The sequence below is a fragment of the Hippopotamus amphibius genome, chromosome 8, assembly GCF_030028045.1.
Source record: "Hippopotamus amphibius kiboko isolate mHipAmp2 chromosome 8, mHipAmp2.hap2, whole genome shotgun sequence".
Lineage (NCBI taxonomy): Eukaryota > Metazoa > Chordata > Mammalia > Artiodactyla > Hippopotamidae > Hippopotamus > Hippopotamus amphibius.
This window is the reverse complement of record NC_080193.1, coordinates 111,386,410-111,407,736: the sequence shown is the minus strand read 5'-3', so window position 1 is coordinate 111,407,736 and position 21,327 is coordinate 111,386,410. Positions and strand designations below refer to the sequence as shown.

Genomic DNA, 21,327 nt, shown 5'->3' with positions numbered 1-21,327 from the left:
CCAGTTTATACCTTCACATTGTGGAAGGATTGGCTCTCTGCTCTAAATGGTGACTCGGTTTACACACAACCCTCACAGAAGGAAAGACAACGTTTGGTAAATCCCAGCGACCGAGGGACTTCATTTGCGATTGGGCCAGTCGTGTTTCACGGAGAGGCTAAGTGTTAAAGCGTATAATGTTTACAAAGTAAAAGCCTTTTCTCCCTTAATCCCTGCATGACTGTAATTAAGCAGGAGAGTTAATTTTATGTAAATCATGCATTACTGTAATTGGGTGCAAGTGAACATTCGTGTACATCTTATTTAGAAGAGAAATATAATGTTATTATGCGGATGCTGGTGCAGCGAGGTCTCAACCCTCTAGGGGGACGTCGGCAACATCACTGGCTGTTTACAAGACTTTGGTCTGTGAGCTTAATTACAAGTCTCCGGCTCTGCTCCCGCTGTCCTGTGAAGAGCAGAACCACATGCCTTCAGGAAGGCTGAGAGGTGGAACGCTGAGGTTTCCCTTCCCGTTTCTTCCCTAACCTCCACTTATAGAGCAGTCATTTTTCTCTTTCAACTCATCTTTTCGAACCTAAATAATACTGTCCAATGGTTTGCTCTGCTTGGCAGTTCTGACCCATATTTCCCCAGACAGACCACAGATGGATTTGTCTTCTGTAAGCAGGGGCTGGTCTGAAGCAGACCAGCTTCTTTTTTAGCACATCTTTTCTAAGGCTGCTCAGGGCTGCTTTAAGACCCCAGGATTTTCTTTTGCACATGTAGCCCGATCAGATAGTATCCAGCAGCCTGCGTGTGTGATGGCCACAGCTCCTCCACAGCCTGAGAGGGCGGGCTAGCCACTGGGTGGGGAGGGGGAGCTGTTCTTTTGTTCTCTATCTAGAGAGCAGTTCCAGTGCTTTGGGACAAGGTTGTCCAGCAGAATATAAAGAATCTGATCTGCATATCTTGAGGTCAAGCATTGTGAGGAAGAAAATATGCACATGACAAAACTTTTATTTTAAACACATTCTCCTCCTCACCCGGAGGCCCGAACAATCATCTTTGGAGCAGTGCCTTGGCCTCATTCTGCCCAGCTTGCCAAGCCAGCTCCTCACCTCCCAACCCGGTACACGCAGCAGGTTGGTCTTTTGAGACTTCAGGGCAAGAGGCCTTCCCAGGAGCACACCTTCCTGCCCCGCTACTTACTTGCTGGCATCCCATGTGCCTGCAATCCTGCTGAAATGCTTTAGACGCGCTTCTTTTTGAAGGACTATTTGAATGAACCGTCTCTTAAATTCCTCTTCCCATAATTGCCCCCGTCCTCCCGATCCAGTTGTCAGCCGTCCCTCTCCCTCTCACCTTCCCCCAGCCTTTGATTCCTCTCTCAGCTCTTTCTTGCCCCTTTCTTCTTCCCCATCCCCCATATTGTTATTTCTCACTCTGAGGGTGTCTTACTTGAAATGCCATTGGTCCAGAGCTTATGCATGTGAACAGATGAAGTAACTTCTAGTTAAGAATTTTTCTTTTTCAAAGTAATTAGTTAGGAGGTAAGTGTTCCCTAGGGACCACAGCATTTTCCTCTTCATCTTTGTTCTTGTAAAGAGACCCCTTGACATACCACGTAGTAAAGCCTGTTAGAAGAATAGATTGTCTTTACTGGACCAGTTCATCTGGTAAAATTCAGTGCTCTTTTATAGTAGCTGACTTCAGCTCACTTGTGCATTCCTTTAAGTGATATAATATTTTTCTATTATTTTTAATTGTTCAGCTTTATCTTGTGCTCAAGTTTGAAAGTTGGTTCAAGTACTTTTCAGTATAATCAAGGTGTATATTTTTTAATGAATACAAGTAATAATAAGTACATATCTTGATTATTGTTTTTTAATTTTACGTTACTTAGACACTAGCTGCCGGTTCTGCATGAAATCGAATGCCTCAGTCCATGCCAGTGAGCAGCATTTTACTCACAGCATACAGGGCAGGGAAGAAGACCCCCCGTTTGAGAAACCGCTCAGCTCAGAGCTTAGCACTCTCCTGGGCTCAGTTTAACTTAGGTGTAGGAACGGCCGCTTCGGCATGAGCACCCTGAGGCTAAATGATGGTTAAATGGCCAAAACGGATCGGATCGCTAGACCAGAGATCAGAGAGAGGCTTCCACAGAGTGAAAAGAGAAACAAAACAACCTCACAGTGAATGGAGGGTAAAGCTGCTCTAGCGTCTCTGGATCTAGGTAGATCCAAGTTGGGCAAAGGGACAATTAAGGAGAAACTCTGCCCATGCAGTCACATGCTTTATGCGTAAACTTTGGACAGTTGCGGACTGAGAGACTGAGAATAGTTTGCCAGTAGTATGAGAGTTCATTACTAAGGCGTTTGTTTTCAAAACCTGAGTCCACGGATTGTGGCAGAGGATGGAGGCTTCATGAGGTGAAGGAAAAAGGTGGTTAGGATCTTGAGGAGGGGAAGAAGCCTGACAAGGGGAGACACCCACGGTGAGGAAAGGTGTAGAGCCCTCTCCGGAGGTCCCCGGCAGAATGAGTTGACTGCTTGACTGGATGGGTCCTGAGAGCCGCTGCCTCTGGAGGTCACTATGGCTAAGCCTTGTGTGGAGGCAGTGCCTCTCTTGGGTCAGGAAGACTGGCAGGTTTAGCAATGGCAGTGGGATCGCTAGGAATAGAGGACCAGGACTCCTCCTGTCCTCTCTTCCCCCTCTCTCCCATAACACCTGACTTTGGACTCTCATTAACTCTGAATTAGGTTCTTGTGCTGGATTCAATTTGGTTACATTCCCCAAATAAGTGGACTAGTAAAGTAGATTTTTGTCCAGAGAGAGGCTGGAAGGAGGCCTGACTCTGACCGGGTAGGCTGCACATCATCCCCGCCTTCCTGATGCTGATTTCAAAGGGCTTTGCTTATTTGCATACTCATGCATTGGTTATAAAAACCAATACCATTACCTTATATAATCCTTCATCCTTCATATAATATGGATGCTCATATAAAGATATCAATTAACTCAATGAAAAGGCTTTTGTGATTGATATCCAGATGATTAATTATGTAAGTGAACTCTCTGCTATAATTGAGGAGCAGTAACAGCTGGTGCAGGTGCTGCATGACTTTGGAAAAGGGAAGTAGCATCTGAAGATAAACATTAGTAGAGAGTCTAATGTGACTTTGGGATAATCTCTGTCATATTTCAGTAGTCTGTACTGACTTTTCCTCAAGGATTCATGAAAGTAAAGAATTTGGCCCTGCAAAGTCACTGCAATATTGACTCACTGATCCCATGCCTGGAAACACACGAGAGGTTTAACGCTATGTGCTTTATCAGGATAGACCTCTTTTAAAATGAAAGAATGATTGCTCCTCTTGTTCAGACATGATGCCAGTGGACCCATTTGAAAAAAAAAAAGAAAAAGAAAAAGAGGTGCAGTATCTTTTCCTAACTCTATATTGTCTTATTTTCCCAGAAACAGCTCTCTCGTCCCCCAAGAGACAAGAAATGATCCTTGGAGTGAGCGTGTTTGCTTGATTCCTTCTAACTCTAACCATATGACTCCCATTATGCCTTATTTAACTGATGACATATGGTTTCTTCTTCTTAATTACTTTTACAACAAATATTTATTACATCCCTAAAAAATCATTTCTGTGTATTGAAAGTTCACTCTGTGCGTGTCCTTGTTCTAAGCACAGCATGGGCTCTCCTGCTTATCTCTCTTAACAGTCATACTGAGTGTGGGAAGCATTTTTCTCCCAATTTGTAAATTCGAAGCATAGAGAAATTAGGCAACTTGCCCAAGGTGAAGTATTTAGTCAAGTGGAGCTTAGACTGGGACCCATTTCTGTCTGGCATCGGAGGCCAAATTTTAAACACTGCACTCTCCTTGGAGGGACCAAGTCCCCACCAAACCCAATCACCCTGATTCACCTCATTCTATTTTTAATTTTTTGAATAGAGCTTAAAACTTTCTAGCTTTTGTTGTTGTTGTCTCTTGTTCGATTAATCCTCAGAGTGGAGCACTCTTTTGCTAGAATGTGAGCCTGAGAGTAGAGATCTCTCCACTACATTGTTACATAACAGCACCTGGAATGGCGTCTGGTGTGGCGTAGGCACCCAATAAATGTTTATTGAATAAATGGAAACGATTGGCAAGGCACTGATTTTCTGCCTGCTTGCTCCCAGGCTAAGGGAAAGACAGACTTGCATGGACAGTTAAGGAATAACATAGAAAGTACCATAAGAGAATTAGGAAGACAGCCAAAGGAGTCACGGAGGCCTCGCTGATAAGACGTTTCCTGCTCTGGGTATTATGGCGAGAAGAAGGAGCATAAGAAGTAGATAAAACCTCAGAAGCAAGAAGTCAGGGTTTGTGTGGAGAATGATGAAGTCATGCTATGCGTCTCGCATCTTGTGAAGCGGCACAGTGCTCAGCCTAGAGATTCCTCCTGGAGGGTCCCCAAGCACGCTGAACTGACCATCAGCATAGCCTTTGTTACATTCCCTACAATTTACTATTTATCTTCCAGTCTCTCCAACCAGGCTGTGGGATGAAGCATGTGCTGTATTATGAACTCCAAGGACTTTTCCAACACTTAGGTTTATGATCCTTTGATAAAAATTCACACAAAGTAATGTATCAATATTTAATGAATCAAGTCATTTCATACTTTTACAAGTAAAAGTCAGTGGAATTGTTGTTTCTTTCAAACTCTGCTAAGCCCTGTGATGTTATATTTTTGCTCTTCCTTTAGGAGAAGGAAAGGTTTGGTTGCCACCACTCCTGTCTTACACAAAGGAGATAAGGGCTAGTTACATCTCTGTGCCTGGTAACCAAACTAAAATTCCATGTGGAAGTTTAAATAGAGTTTGTGTGTACAAGTAGCCTACGACCAATTTATGGAAACACTGAGTGATGGTCATGCTTATAGATTCACACTTTTCAAAGTGATGCTTACCTAGAAAACCAGATTTTTCACAGAGTCCTAAATCCTATTTAGATTGTCACCTTTTAAAAAATATTTTAACACATCTCTTAAATATCACTTCAGGAAACTTTTCACTGAATATTTTATATTGAGAATATGTTGGTTTGACATTTGTCCTTTTTTTTTTGAGTGTGGACACAGAAGTGTCATTCCTTTCAGTATATGCAGAGGTCATTTGAAGGAGACAAAGAAAGCTTTATTTAGATTTATTGTGTTAGCCACAGAAAGCTATGAAGAACTGTGATAATAAGGCAACTATTTGATTTCTTATTTTCATCTTATTCTTTGAGAATTTTTACAGTTTATTTTTTTCCAAAGTGGTCATACCTATTTGTGTGCTAAAAAATCTGTATCAATTTCCCACCAAGGTCTTTCATATGCTATGGGATTAATTTTCATTCTTATCTTATACATACAAAGCACATTTCTCTGTTTTCATGAAATATTATCATTTTAGTTCCATTTCAAATAATGGTGCTGCACTAGCCGTAAAGTTATTCATGAGGTATTTGGTTGTGATTCTAATTTCTTTTTAAAGAACCATGTACTATAAATATAGCAAGGTGCTTCTGAGAATTCATGATTTGGTATTTCACTTTTAATGATGTTATTAAAATTTCTCCCTAGTTGTTAATTCCACTCACCTAAATGGAATAGATTTTGTGCTCTGTGTATTCCTAATATGTAACTTGTTCAGGACCTTTCAGATATATGCCCTTAACTGGGAGATTCTAAGATGTTTCCCAAATAAAAACCAATATCTTCTTTCCCTCTCCTTTATGAGTTATAAAACACTTTCCCTCCCCTTCTTCTTTGATTTAATTTATATGCCAGAGATTTTTCTGCTCTGGGGATGAAAATGGAAGACCAGGGAAGAAAGTTGATGAAATAGAGATGATTCAAAGATCTGAAATATTTTATCCTCACTCGATATAAAGTAAATTATTTTTTCTCTTTTCCAATAACCATCATTTCCCTTGATCTTGGAATCACTCAAAACCTAGCCACTGAGTCCTGTATAAACTAATGCTCTGTCTCAAGATATGAAGAAAGATAAAATACTGGTACCTATACAGATTGTACTAGCTTGATTATATTTACAGTTATGAGATACCGCAAATTTAAGAATGCCAATTTTTTCTCATCACTGAGTATTTATTATATATAACAAATACATGGGAAAGAAAAAACTATATTGTGTGATATAAATAGTTTATTTACATTACAGAAAAAACATCAAGACAATGTATACTATTTCAAATATATCCATACATAATCAAATATAGCTGTAGTACATGTTTTCATTGGTGTAGATTACCACAAATGCAAGGCAACATGTGTAGATCTCGTCTTATTCTTTTGTCTATAATACTGTATTGTGTAGTCCAAGCTCTCGGCAGTCCGGCCACTGTGCAACATGCTCCCTTTAGATTAACCTTGTGGACGCTCTTGTTGTGTTGTCTGAACTGTAGTGCCCTGTATTTTGCTTCTGTCTGTGAATTCTGTTGCTTCTGGGGCATTTCCTAGAAGGTTGGAAAGTTTACAAATCTTAGTCCAGTGCTATTACCTAAAGTCTGGTCCCACAATCACAGAGTGAAGTTGTGGATTAAGCAACTTAATAAAGTATTTCAGATGAAAGAATTTATTATTAGCAGAAGCTGTAAGTTTTTTGGAAGAGATTTTTGTTTGGTTTTGCTTCTCCTTGCAGTTGTCTTTAAGAGTCTATTGAGGGGAACCGAAGAACAGAGGCAGAAGTTGAAGAGGAATGCATTTACCTAGTCCTCAACTGCTTACCCATCAGGGCTCAAAGAATGACCCAGCATAATGCAATCAAGCAAGTGTGAGCTCATCTAATCTCACATTAAAGATCTTCAGCAACTTTATATTTTAAATGTGCCCAAAATGAATGTTGTTTTGACATTTCAATCCCACAAGTTTAAATCCTATCAAACCAGAGAATGAGCCAACTGTTAATATGGGATATGTAATGAAAAGGGATACTGTTTTGGTTCAGCCTAATATCATCGTACATTAATACTATAAGCTAGAAATATAAATTGGTACCAAATATTTAGCTTCTATAAAAAGCTAATAATCAGTCAAATTATCTGAAAAGCTCTGATCTAGTATCTTTTCTCTTATAATAAAATAATGCTTTGATGATACAAATAAAAATAATAATATAAAGTTCATATAAAATCCTATTATAATAAGCTATGGGGTATAAGAAAATATATATCATATATATATTCATATATGAATAAATATATATAGTATGTACATATATGGGTTTTTTGGGGGTGGATTTGTCAAAATGAACATGGAGCTGGAAGTCACATTCCCAGTTAAGTAGGAGCTGGAGATAGAAGACTGAAAATCCATCTTCTTGACAGGGCAACTCTCTTCATTTCAGAACACGTTGTTAGATGTCTGTATTCTTTTTGACACATTGTATTTAGGAGAAGGACAGATATTTGACTTACATAGTGAAAAGAAGGAGAAAGAATTAGGAAAAGAAAGAAAGTAGGAAGAGGAGAAGAGAGGTAGAAAAAAGGAGAGACCAGGTGACAATGAGATTAAAAGAAAGTTGAAGAGAATGAGGGGACCTCTCCTTGGTGTAATTTCGTAAATCTTTAAGCAACTAGATGTTTTGGAATAGGTCTTGACAGACAAGTGTGGCCAGGTCACCAGGAAGAGAGGGTTTGGGCAGGAAGGGTTAGAGGGGAGAATGGCCTAGCTGGAAGTTCTGGTTTTTCAGCAGAATGTTTTCAAGTGAGTGAAATGAATCCGCACTGAGAATAGTGTAGTTTATTGACTAGTATGACTCCTGGAAAGACTCTGGAAAGCTTGGATTGCCTAGGACAGTGTTATAAAATGCATTACAATAATGCCAATTTAGCTCATGTGTTATTTCTCCTCCTCAAAAGTAAATAGAAGATAGGTTTGTTTTCACAAGGAAAATGAAAACAGCCTTATGCTTTAAAAAAAATAGTTTGCCTAATTTGGAGCTAATTTAGGTTGTCTTGAGGATCGGAATACAAACATCGTGACCAGCCAAGGGGCTGTATGAGCCGTGATTAAGTGCACAGGTTCTGTTACTAGGCAGCCTAGACTGCATGTCTGCCCTTATTGCTCTGCTGTGTATATTCAGCAATTTGCTGACTTCTCATACCTCAGAGTCCCTATCTTGAAAATAGGGATAATTGTTCCTTCATAATGTTATTGAATGTATACGTATATGTATTTGTGTGTGTGTGTACACACACACACACACACACACACACAGATACACAATTCCTGGGGAGATAAGGACCCTGTTTATTCCAGTTGTTTTTATTACATATGGGAATGAAACTGTGATTAATAAGCTTCTAAACATCTGCTGAAGTATTTAAACTTCTGCATTTTTGTCAGTACATGAAGCAGCAAATCAAACTGTTATGAGATTAGATCTATTAAATATGAATTTCATTTTTCATGTGCCGATATTGCTTAGATATTAGAAAGCTCAGGACTCTTGGAGTAATATGGCATAGTTTCCTGTGTTTTTGATTCTTTTCTATCTTTTCTTTTATACTTAGTATTTTTGGTTTCTTGAGTTATTTTTATGCTCTCCAGAATCTATTTTAATGTAATCCATTGACTCACTTGGCATCTAAACGTGAGAGTCGAGTTGATGAACTCAACCTGGCTTTGAGTAGCACAGAGCTCCCGTTGATGTTCCCTTAAGCCGTGAGGCCAGGGAAGGATTTATGAACCATATTTTGTCTTTTTCAAGAGCAAATGCCACACTTGTCCTCAAAGAAGATAGCACGATACAGATACTGAGATGTATTATAGCCTTTATTTTCTAAAGATATGTACTTTCTTTTATTTTCTTGTCTTCTGAAAATAATTTTTTGGGAAATATTCTGATTTACTGTAGAGCTAGACAAACGACTGAAAGTCTAAATGCCTTGTGAATTTGATAAAAACCTTGAAAAACTTCCTTGGAACTTTTCTCTCAAGCAGAGTGAAATCAGATCAGAACAAAGAATCTTCAATAACATTTCTGGTTAGACAGGATGTAAGTAATTTGTATTTTGTTTGCAATCTAATTCTTGGTTACCATGAATTTACACGCTAATGAAGTTAAGCCATACCTGGCCTCACTCCTTTACTCCAAGCCCAATGTCAGACATCACTAATTATTCATAGTTTTCTTTCCTGTTGCAACTAGATAAGATCTCTGTGTTTCTCTCAACCTAACTCTCCAGGAAACAATTACTATTTAATTGTTCGGGGGTTTGGTATGAAAGCTTGTGAAATTTGCTACGTGTTTCCATATATCAAAGGTTTCCATGTACTACAACATAATCGTTCTCATTATAATTATTTTCTTTGAATTTTGTGGTTAAATGTTATTTTCTTAACTTAAGATAAAAATGTATTTGTTGTTTATATCAAATACGTTAAAAATGATTATACCTGAGAGTTATACTTGGAAATATGTGCCATAAATGAGAGCTATAATTTAATACTTTTCTGCACCTCATATAAAATCTATTCTGATCTCATTTGGCATACTGATCTGAGTAAATCAGGAAACACTTGTCATTTAAATGGTCTGTAGGAAGACTGACTTTTTATAGTTAAAAGAGAAAAGCATATTTAAACAAAGATTGGTATTACACATTGGAAGGGGAAAAAAAGACCTTTGCTTAGAAAATAAATAATCCTCATCATAATGCAAATATAAGTAAAAAAATTTGTACCACTCCAGCATGAAAGTCAATGTCTTTCCATTTGGCTATTCAAATGCTGTTATGATGAGGAAACAGGACTCCAGAGAATGGATGGTTGCAGAGTCCATGCAGGGACTTGTAATTAGAGTGATCTGACTAAGACAAGGAGGAATGACGTACCCCTTTATGTGGGTGGCCACTGAGTACAGTTACTGACCTTGTGATGCAGAGGACCACCACGCAGATGACAGCAATCTGAATCGTTCCAATCACAGCTGCGATTAAGACGTACTGAAATCGGACAGGGCCGGGAACAACGTACAGTACACTGTAGTCCTTTTTCTCACAGTGTTGTCCAGTATAACCAGCATCACACCTGGAAGAAGTGATAGTGTCCAGTTACTTGTAGCTGCTGGACTCATTTTTATAGTTGGCCTATAGCCATTTATCTTCATTGTGAAATTAGGGCCTTTTGTTTCTTTTTCTTGCCCTTAAAAAATCATACTTTGTAGATATGTCTCTCAAATACTTATTTTCAATAAGATCGCTTTGTGTTTTTTATTTCAAAGATAATGCAGTTTACTTTTATACGTTATTATGTGAGTTTGAAGATAGGAGGGTTGGTAGATAATTTGCGATGATAATATAGAGAGATGAGAGAAGCCCAGGAATGATTATTCTTTCTATATGTATATATTTTTTCAGGTGAGCCTTACATTTTCTTTAACTTGCTCTTTAATTAACCTAAGTCAACATAATTAATTGAGAAAAGTCTTGTTTCTGATGACATGAGTATAAAAAATAGTACTATTTATTTATTTTTGAATAAAGCACTCTATGCTACTGTTAGAATGTGTCAAAAAGTGTTAGGGCCAGAGGTACAACAAGAGTGATTTTTTTTAATTTTTCTGGTCATAAAGTTGTCTGTTTATATTAGAGAGTTACATTTCAGTAGAAAAAAAAGTATCAATAATTATGATGTAGGCAATAAGGTTCTGCAAAACAAGCCTACATTCTATTCATCTGAGGATGAAGGCTGCCTTGCCGTCACTCAGCCCTCATCAGAAAGCTCAGGTAGACAATCTGCATGTTAGAACTAGCATTTGACCATGAAATGAGGAAACAACTCACATGAAAACAATACTAGTGGGGATCAACTTGTTGACTTTGTGCAACTATTTTAGTACTTCACTTTGAATTTCTTATAACTACATCCTGGGATCATTCCTCTCTGCATCAGATGTGTTTAATATCGACGGCTCTCCTGGGGATGGCAGGGTAGCAGGAGTGACTTCTCAGTCTGCCTGGCTCTGCTGGAAAGCAGGTGCTAGTGTATTCAGTGAAGGAAAACATGAAAGGAAGACAGTTCTTGAGAAAGAGAGAAAGACAGAGAGACAGAGGGAGAAAGAGGAAGGAAGGAAGAAAGAAGAAGGAGAAGACTAAGATGAAGAAGAGGGGGAGCGGGAAGGAGAAGGGAGGGGGGAGAAGGGAAGAGAACAAGAGAAAGAAACTCCTTTCACTGTATAGCAATATGCAACCTATTTCATTTGCCACTGGTATATTCCTTTAATAAAAAATGTGTTTTTTTTTTTTCACTTTGGCTTTATCGTCTCTGAAATAATTATGTTCTATCCATGAGTATTCAGCAGATATTTGTATTTATTAACTAAATCCAGACAAGCAATTTCTTTGTGTCTCAACTGAGTTTGAATCTGTGGAGGTGTATCTAATATCTCACTCTACAAGCCTGGTGGATAGCAGATCCACATAAAAGAGTGTTTGCCTAGCAAAACCAAGATTTATGATATTTATTAGAAGACCTGAAGGACTTTGCAAAAGACAGCCTCTCCAAAGCAACTATGTTATCTTATGTATAATAAAGCCTTATCCATTCATTTGTTTGAGAAGTATTTATCATGTACCTGATCTGTGCCAAGCACTGCTCTATGTCCATGGGAAAGAGCACTGAATAAAACAGAGGAGGCTGTGTCTTTAGGGAACTTGTAATGCCCAAGGTACAATTTAAAATTCTACCAGAAGAGTGTATATAATGATGTGTTATATAGTACTTGGGTATGTGAGGTACACACATTGTGTTGTTTTCGTGTGTGTGTGTGTGTGTGTGTGTGTGTGTGTGTCTCCATGCGTGTGTGTATGTAGGAGGCGAAGAGAAAAGTTTGGCTCCTGCATTTGCCCATTCATGCAGAATGCCATCCAATTCTCTGTAAACATCCAGAATTTACTTTCTATATTTTTACCTCATACATTGAAAAGTTAAAGGGTGAAAACATTACCTGCAAGATGGCTCCTGCATGTTGATAGAATGTTCGCACTTCCCGTGCATGCAGAAGCCATTGTAATGCTCTGGGCAAGGTATGTGGTGTTCTCTGGCACTTTCTTCTAATTTGTTAGCATTCTCTGTGAATACAGATAAAAGCAACATGCCCTGTAAATACTTCTTAGCCTGGTAAGATCAACCAGTACATTAAGAAGCAAAGCTACAGTAGGCAAAAATATTTAAAAGGGCAAGAATTAAAAGGCCATGCTTCAGAAGAAAAAGGCAGAAAGAATTGAAAGACAGATGTCTTTACAATTGTGTTTAGAGATGAAACTGCAAAATTACCCAGTGCTTTTCATGCTTTTATGTAATTTCCTACATCTTTAAGAGCCAGTGATGTTTCTATGAGTTGTCAGACAGCTTTAATTTTCCTTGTGTAGAGACTGTACATTGATCATAAAGTAATTCAAGAAGAAATATCCTATTTTTTGAATTTCAAAGCCCAGCATAATGCCCCTAAAAGTAAATTGCTGGAAAACCTTGATACTCTCTCCATGTGGGAGCTTAAAAGTTAAAATATGGCTGTGTTCAATCGTTGAACGGAAGTTTTCCAAAACCAAATGCAAATTTCAACAAATGTATTCTTTCAGGATTTTTTCGTCTACTGTGAACATGAATTTTCCTAGCACCCGTACATTTTCTTATTGCCTGAATAATGCTATTGAAAGAGCAAATGTTATTTCAGAATCACTTATGTAGATACAAACACAGTACATACTGAATGCTATAAGTATATTCTAATTCATAATATTTGACCTATGTTAGCAATGTCATGTGAAATTTAAACTTATCATAAAGAGAAAAAAAAACTTGTGTTCTAAAATGAACCCTTTCCTCTGTCACTAACAAGTTTTGTTTTCTCATGTTTCTCTAAAGACATTACATTTTTTCCTGACCTTTGTTAGTCCGAATACATTTGCTTCTCATTTGTAATGCCATCTCTTAAGCAGTCTTTTGATTTTTTATATGTTCATTTTATAATATAAAGTTTTGCCTTTTTTGAGTTTCTTCTATAATCTGAGATCTGATATATTTTAAAATTCCTGCCTAAACACATGAGACATACAACTCTCTCTTCTTTTTTTATAAATTTGTTTGTTTATTGGCTGTGTTGGGTCTTCCTTGCTGCACATGGGCTTTCTGTAGTTGTGGCGAGTGGCAGCTACTCTTTATTGTGGTGCACCGGCTCCTCATTGCAGTGGCTTCTCTTGTTATGGAGAATGTGCTCTAGGCACACGGGCTTCAGGAGTTGCGGCACACGGGCTCAATAGTTGTGGCACAGGGGCTTTGTTGCTCTGCAGCATGTGAGATCTTCCTGGAGCAGGGATTGAACCCATGTCCCCTGCACTGGCAGGCGGATTCTTAACCACTGTGCCACCAGGGAAGTCCCAGAAATATAACTCTCTTGACTTCAATCTAACGATGCTTTTCAAGACCACAGTAATTGGTCAGCAGTAATGAGTTCTTCCAGTGATGGAAGATTGAGAATAAAGTACTATTTTTATGAAATAGATTATTTCCTATCACTTCCACATAGGGGTATAGATTTTTACTGTAGTGCAGCCTTACAGTTTTTACTGGCAGTCATGGATGGTGACTATATTCATCACGAGAAAAACATGCACCGTTGGTATTAGTGAATTAGACAACTGTAGTATTTATGTTTAAGCAGCGCTACCAAATATCATTTTAAGATCTAGGTTGTCATCTGAAAAACAATAAAGTTTGAAGTAAATTGTTAAATATGTTAAGTGCTTTCCTGTGTGGGATATTTATGCACATTGGTATGATGGGCCATATTTCAAATCACATACCCAAATTAATACAGGATGTATCATAAGGATGCTGAAGAGACTGGCGATGGCATTTAAATCATTCATTTGTTTTATATCTGTGTCTCTTTACCTATTTGGGTGATCTTTTGTTTGCATTATCATATTTCTACTTTGATAATTACTATTAAACTGAAAGAACCATGTCCATAGAAAAGACTAAGAATATATAGAACTTTCTCTTTTGGTTTCTTCCATTCCTCTAGGCTCTATGGTGTTTTCGGTAACAAATAGTGCCTGCAGTGAGCAAACACCAAAACTGAAATGGATAGTGTAGGGTAAAATTTCCAATATGGGAGTATGTGACCTAAATAGAAGCAGGACGACCTCAGTATTTAGCTACACCTTGGGAGAGCTTGTGGTCATTGATGAATCCATGAAGACTGGGCTCATTCTGTGCCTTGGCTGGGGGGCTACAAGCCAGAGTGGACCAACCGCGCACCTGCTGTTGAAGGATGACTTTAGCAGTGGGCTTTGCCAGCCTCAGTGCTGATGTAATGAACCAGCACTGATTTTCACTCATTTCTGGATCTTCTCCCCATAACAAACTATTCAACACTTGTATTTAGTGTTAGTTAGTAACCCTTCAGTGCTTCTGCACACCTGCATGTAGGGGAATTTTCTGTAACTTCCCTACATTTCACTTACACACTGTGATTTCAGTCATAGTATTTTTCAAACACATCTTATTAGGGCTGTTTTTCTTTCAGTTGCAAAAGAAGATCAAGAATTTTCTAAACTCAAAATCCAATTTTTAAGGCTACTTTATTTTTAACTCTGCCCCTCACCCCATACTGTTTTTGTTTCTGAATTTGTACCACGCCCATGATTAGGAACTGAAGTCCAAGGGCAAAATAGGAGCTTGTTTGAGTGAGATGGTTGCCTTAGTGTAGTAAGAGCTGGATATTTTCACAAAGTTCATTATCCAGACAGGATGATCACGTGGGAGGGGAATAGTTTCCACCATAAAATCTGCTAATTAGTTTATACCATTCCTTACGAGCTTGGAGTGCTCTGTTATGCTGCTCATAGGATACTGTCAAATAAGAAAGTTAAAGAGATTGAAAATAAATGAGTAGAAGAAATGATCCCTGGGCAAGAAAATGAGGACTCATCAATATATGTCAACAAATTTATAGTCAATCCAAACAAGCAAACCAGTTGATTGAAAACCTGAATATATAACCACTTCTAGTAATGCAATAGACATGTTTTAGAAATGAGATTTGAGTATATTAAGAAGAGTAGAGACACAGAAATCTAATATACAAACCAAACATGTGTACGGACCATAGTGGGTATTTGTGATTCTGGTGTTTATGCTTAGGTATGGAAGCAGTAACAAAGCATTTAAAGATCTAAAATAATAGAAAAATGATACTTTGGAAGTCTATATGTTTTCTCCAGTGGTTGATAATTTAAAATATCAACTTCTCTGTTCTCCATTTAAAAAGAGATTTAACGTAAGGGTTGTGCTCTTTCTTTTAAGAGAGTGATGATGGTAGAAACTCTTCATGTATTTGTTTAAACTCCTTGTCCAGTTTCCTGTTTAAATGTTTACAGATGGTTTGTTCTGAATGAGATCATGACTTTTTTAAGAAATAATTTCTGGTATAATCTGAGTTACTTGCAGCAGAGCTAATGGGGCTGCATGCCCATTGCTAGTCAGCATTCCAGTCAGGAATGCTATAAAAGTGGGCTGTTCTAAAGCATGGCTACGTGGATTGCTTCCACCCTGGGGCTTTCAGGGAAAGAGACACAGCAAGGAGGAGATGGAGCACATGGCGGATGGCATGACCTTGCTTTAATCACAAGTCAAGTAAGATAAGTGGATAGGATATGGGCAGGGCCAGGCATAGCAACTCAGAGGCTCAAATCAATACAGCCCATAGTGGGGTGTGTGTGTACATGTGTGTTTATCATTACCCCTGCTTTCCTCCCCAAAAGCTGGAAACAAGATGTCGTTCAGAGAATTAATCTGTCAAAGCAACACATTATCAACTGAAGCAGAAATATGACTGTAAAATTTGACTAAAACTATCCCTATATCTGAAGAAAGGATGCTTCCCTTTGGATGAGGGTTAGAGCTTGGCAAAAGAAACATCTGAATGTCATGTTGTGTCATGTGCTCTCTGGGATGCTGTGCCCTGAGAAGCTAACTTGAACTAGCAAACCCAGGGTCTCCAGTTGCAGAGATGGATGCTCTAGACTACCAGTGTCTGATGCTATTAAATAGTCACTCAGTCAACTCATTTCTCTTGTTTTGAGGCTCTGCCCTCTAAACCATCTTAAAATAATTAGACTTCTATGTAGCCTACAAATTGGGAATGGCTTTGACAGTAACACCTGGATATCTTATCTATTTGACAGTTATGTATTTCATTTGACTGAATTGATTGGTCCTGAGTTTCCATGCATTTTGGGGGCATGCAAGCTTTCTTCAGCCCACTGAGTTCTGGGGGTTTGTAAGATCAAATTTCTGTACCTATAGGATAAAGGACCAGACTGTATCCCTGGTGCATTACAGTCTGGGAAGACTTTTGGGGGTTGATCAGATGATATTTCTCTGAAAATAGCCCTATTTTGCTTCAATTAGGCCTTTCTTTAGAATATGTATACAAATCCTTTAGGCTTCTGATTCCCCAGGAGGAGTCTGATTCTGTGTAAGTGTTTTAGAGTAAGTTGGAAAGATCCTAAACTAGAGGTATCATAAGGATTTAGAGGATGCTTTAAGAAGGCAGAGTTCCACTGCACATTTGTAAGCAACTGGAGCTGTTCAATAAGGGAATGAGTTGTATAGTGAAATGTTGAGTTTGTGGTGGTGTGAAAAATTCTCAGATATGTCACTATTTCTCAGATGTTGTAGAATGTCACTGTATGATAGATTGGATTATTTCAGACCTCTTTGATTTTTTTAATTAATTAATTTATGTATTGGCTGTGTCGGGTCTTTGTTGCTGCACACGTGCTTTCTCTCGTTGCAGCAAGTGGGGGCTACACTTTGTTGTGGTGCATGGGCTCCTCATTGTAGTGGCTTCTCTTGTTGCGGGCATGGGCTCTAGGTGCGCAGGCTTCAGTAGTTGTGGCACATGGGCTCAATAATTGTGGCTCACGGGCTTAGTTGCTTTGTGCTTAGTTCCCTCCCTGGAGCAGGGATGGAACCCGTGTCCTCTGCGTTGGCAGGTGGATTCTTTAACCACTGCGCCACCTAGGAAGTCCCCAGACCTCTTTGAATTTTAAGAGTAATATTTACTTATAATAGATTACTAATAAATGTTTATTACAAAATATTATTTTTGATATCCTGGGAAAAAGAAATGGAGAAATAAGGACATTATTTAGATAAGGAAATCACTTTGTCTTAATTTGGGGGACATTTTACTTTTTAAAGAGTTAAAATATCTTAAATATTTACTGTCTGTAATTCAGACATTCTAGCATGAAGTGATCTTCACTGTGTACTGTCCTCCTTGTGCAGAAAAATATGTTTGTGGATCTTACTTCAGTTTTTAACATAATGCTTTAACATCATTAATTATCTTGACAAGTGCATGCATGTGAGTTGTATAGTGTGGTTTATTATCGTTTCAACTCTCTTTTCCTGTGGGCACGCAAAATGTGCCACATTTTTCCAGCCAAATGAAATTTCCATTTTGGATGTATTTATATAATACTTCTATTTTTCACATTTATAACAGTACAAGGAAACTCCAGCACTGAGATATTCCTATACGTGCACACCTGTTGTGATTACTTGATTTTACTCTCCTGCTTACTGCCCTATTGCTAAAGTAGTTTGAAAATAATTTTACTTAACCAACTAGAAAAACTATCTTTCTTCTCATTATATTTACATTGTGCCCAGGACAGAAACAAATTATGAATTTAGAAGTAAATTCATGATGGTCCCATTGTTGATTAGAGGTGGTTTCAAAGAAGATATATAATTCTTGTGACTTCCTGTCCTTATCTTATCAGGTAGAAACATATGAGGCGGCAGTAAAACCTCATATCTAGCTTGAATTGCAATAGAAGTTTTTAAAAGACCAGAAAAGCATTCCTATTGAACGGGTTCTGAATGTAATGCAATATGAGTTCTTGCAACTTAACAAATTCTGTAATAGCCTCACCTGCTGTCATAGTTTCTTCAAGGCACAGGTGAGTAGATGAGAAGAGTCTCTCCTTTTTTAAGCCTCTAGGATGGAGACTCAAAGGGGAATGCTAGCTAAAAGTGACAGCTTAGCACAAGGGACATGGAGGCATTTAAGGACACACTCAATTCTAAAGTTTTGTAAAGAGCAGAGGCCCAGTCACAATATTCCTAGCTACTTCATTTGTTAAAGACTTAGAAAAAATAACTTCAAAATAGAGATCAAGTCTTTTTAGTGCTACATTTCTTCTACAAGTTGAACATTATCCTATTTTTTCAGAAGAGTAGTTGAAACTATTTGGATCTGAAACGTCGCTAGTCAGGCAAAGATATGGATTGGGAGAAGGATGGATGGGCATGTAGAGAAATTCTTCCTATCCTACTATTGATCAGGTACTAATATAAAATGTGAAATGTGATTATCCACATCACCACTTGCATATATAAATATTCTTATTGGATATAAAATTAAAATAAAATGGAAGAAAACTAATTTTCACATCACTACATTCTCAGGCAAGACCTTGACGGCGTTATTCAAGAATTGCTTGAATTTAAATTGGAAAAAGTACCAGCATCTGAAATAGACATAGTAATTTGGGGACTGGAGTGACTGAAATGCAACAATACTGGATGATTATCTGCATGGGCTTTTATTATCTCAGTTTCTAGTGGTAATACATTTACATGGGTAAAAGCTGAGAAATCTGTAAAATCTTGGGAGAGAAATGTGTATGTACCACCTTAACTTATGACATTCATATACAATTTTAATAAATTTAAGTATTTGACATCACACATTTCATACAGATTTAGCCAGAAATTCTAGACCTCCAAGAAAAAAAGGAAAAAAAAGGGTGTTTTTGGTTAGGAGAAAAATAAGCAGGTCTATAGCCATTTTCTCTGTCCCCTGCCTTAGAAATGCCCTGACTGGCTTCAGATGGCAGAGCCCTCCAATGAGTGAAGAGAGCAGGCTACTGGGGGAAACTGCACTCTGCCTGTAATGGTCCTTTTCAAACTTCACCATTCATTCAAGAGCCTATTAACTCTCAGCAAGTGGGTAACTCCTATAGGTTTAGAGGATTAAGCTTGAAGACCTTTTAAAAATATAGTATTTTATGGAACTTTAGATGTCTTTGACAACACTTCGTAAACATCAGGCCTTGGGAAGAGGCAGGGATCTATGGATCATTAGCCTCTCAGGAGTCCAGAGCTAGAGTTGCCTTAAGCTTATCTGGGGCAATTTGCTACAGCTCTCCCCACTGAGCTCCTGCTGCAGCAACCCTGCTCTCTTCCAAGCTGCTCTTCAAAAACAAAGTTTACTGTAAACCTTAGAGAAGGAAAAAATTATGGGAAGCCATTTTATGCCAAGTATACTCCCCTCCCCTTTTTTCTTTTGTCTTCAATTAAAGCTATGCATTTCTGGCCAACTTATTTGCTTAGTGGCTAATCTGGGTGTCCTTTCTTAGCGAGCTTCTTGTGTGACAATGTTGGAAATGACAACACACGTGACAGAGGGTTCAGATCCTGTCCACTCTTGCCTTCTGGGATATGTGAGTCAAGCTATTTTCTCCTTTATAGGCTGCATGTGCAGCAATGGATAAAGAGTTAACATAAACCTTCGCCGGTGACACATTTGTTATCCTCTGGGACTCTGAAATTATTAGCCAACGGAGATTGAGGAGGATTTACGCTGGAGCATTCACTGAAACACAGCAGAAATTTTTAAAGATTTTAATAATGTAGATAGGACAAAAAATTCGTAATATACTATACAAACATTTCTTGAGTACCTACTGTATGTATGGCTCTGTGCTATGTGCTATATGTAATATACTATATCTGTTGGTTGTTTCCACATGATTTTGCTTGTTGTCTTCTAAATACAGTCAAGAAAACAGATTCTCAAGATAGGATGATAATAAATGTGTCTATAATTCCTGGAGAATCTACAACATGCCTAACATTGTGTTAATACTTAACATGACAACAATATATTCCTTAATATGGCCCTCCAAAGTAGATTTATAAAAATCTCATTTTATATAGATGAGGAAACTGAAGCTCAAATAGGTTTCATTACTTGTCTTAGAAATTTACACAATTGATAAGCAGAACTAGGGTCAAAGCTAGGGTTCTTTCCAGTGTACCATGCAGAACATGCAGTTAAGAACTTATGAAAACACAGGACAACATCTGGCCTCCATATCTTATTTGTTGTTTGCTTTTTATGACTCCTGACTCTTTATCTCACCTGGATCCTATCGCTGCTCGAAAAAGCAATCTTTTCTTTTTTTTTCCTTCTACCTTGGGAGAGATTTCTTGTCTAAGGCCAAGGCATCATGAATCCCAACCCTTCCATCTCTCTCAAGGGTTCTCTCCATCCATTATCTCCTTTCTCTCCTGTATCTTTATCTTTCCTTTACTCTTGCTCCTTGCCATCAGCATTTGAACATTTTCAAGTGTCTTCCTTCTTAAGATAAAAATTCACAAAACTTCCTTGGTTTCCATATCACCTACCTCTTGTTTCTTTATTTTTATCTATTTATTTTTTGGTTGTTCCTTCATAGTCTATTTTGTGGGCTCCTCTTTTCCAACTTATTCTTAAAGTGTTGGTGTTTTCCTAAAGTTCTTTTCTTTTTACACTTTAAACATCTCCGGGAGGGAGCTCATTACTCACTCAAGGTTTCTATTGTCACCTCAAAGCCTCTGACTTCCAGATTCTGATTAGCCAGCCCAGATCACCTTTGTGGTCATCAGAATTTCATAGAGTTTCATATCTACATATCAAAGTACCAAGTGTCTCACAGACACCTCAACAAACTCATCAGCTTCTTTTCCCACTTCCTTCCCCTACATCTTTTTTTTATTAGTTAATTAATTAATTAATTAATTAATTTTATTGGCTGTGTTGCGTTTTCGTTGCTGCACACAGGCTTTCTCTAGTTGTGGCGAGCGGGGGCTACTCTTCATTGTGGTGTGCAGGCTTCTCATTGAGGTGGCCTCTCTTGTTGCAGAGCACAGGCTCTAGGCACGTGGGCTTCAATAGTTGCAGCACATGAGCTCAATAGCTGTGGCTCACAGGCTCTAGAGCACAGACTCAATAGTTGTGGCTCACGGGCTTAGTTGCTCCACGGTATGTGGTATCTTCCTGGGGCAGGGATCGAACCCGTGTTCCCTGCATTGGCAGGCGGATTCTTACCCACTGCGCCACCTAGGAAGTCCCTTCCCCTACTTCTTAAGTCAGGCATATTCATCCACTCATTGGCACAAACCAGAAATTTGGGTTTCACTTTTAAATTCTGAG

The 21,327-nt window shown here is 38.3% G+C and overlaps 1 protein-coding gene across 2 annotated transcripts in view; it reads right to left on the bottom strand.

The window, feature by feature from the left end:
* TMEFF2 (transmembrane protein with EGF like and two follistatin like domains 2) overlaps window positions 1-21,327 on the bottom strand; it is a 240,125-nt gene that overhangs the window by 8,160 nt on the left and 210,638 nt on the right. Inside the window, exons 8-10 of one of the 2 annotated variants that reach the window (XM_057745707.1) lie at window positions 11,995-12,118; window positions 9,918-10,076; window positions 6,172-6,499 (exon numbers count right to left, since the gene is read on the bottom strand). In XM_057745707.1, the coding sequence (XP_057601690.1) occupies window positions 6,403-6,499; window positions 9,918-10,076; window positions 11,995-12,118 (380 nt within the window). In that variant the 3' untranslated portion in view covers window positions 6,172-6,402. Of the gene's footprint in view, window positions 1-6,171; window positions 6,500-9,917; window positions 10,077-11,994; window positions 12,119-21,327 lie in introns of those variants that run through there. The other variant, XM_057745708.1, reaches the window with a different exon arrangement.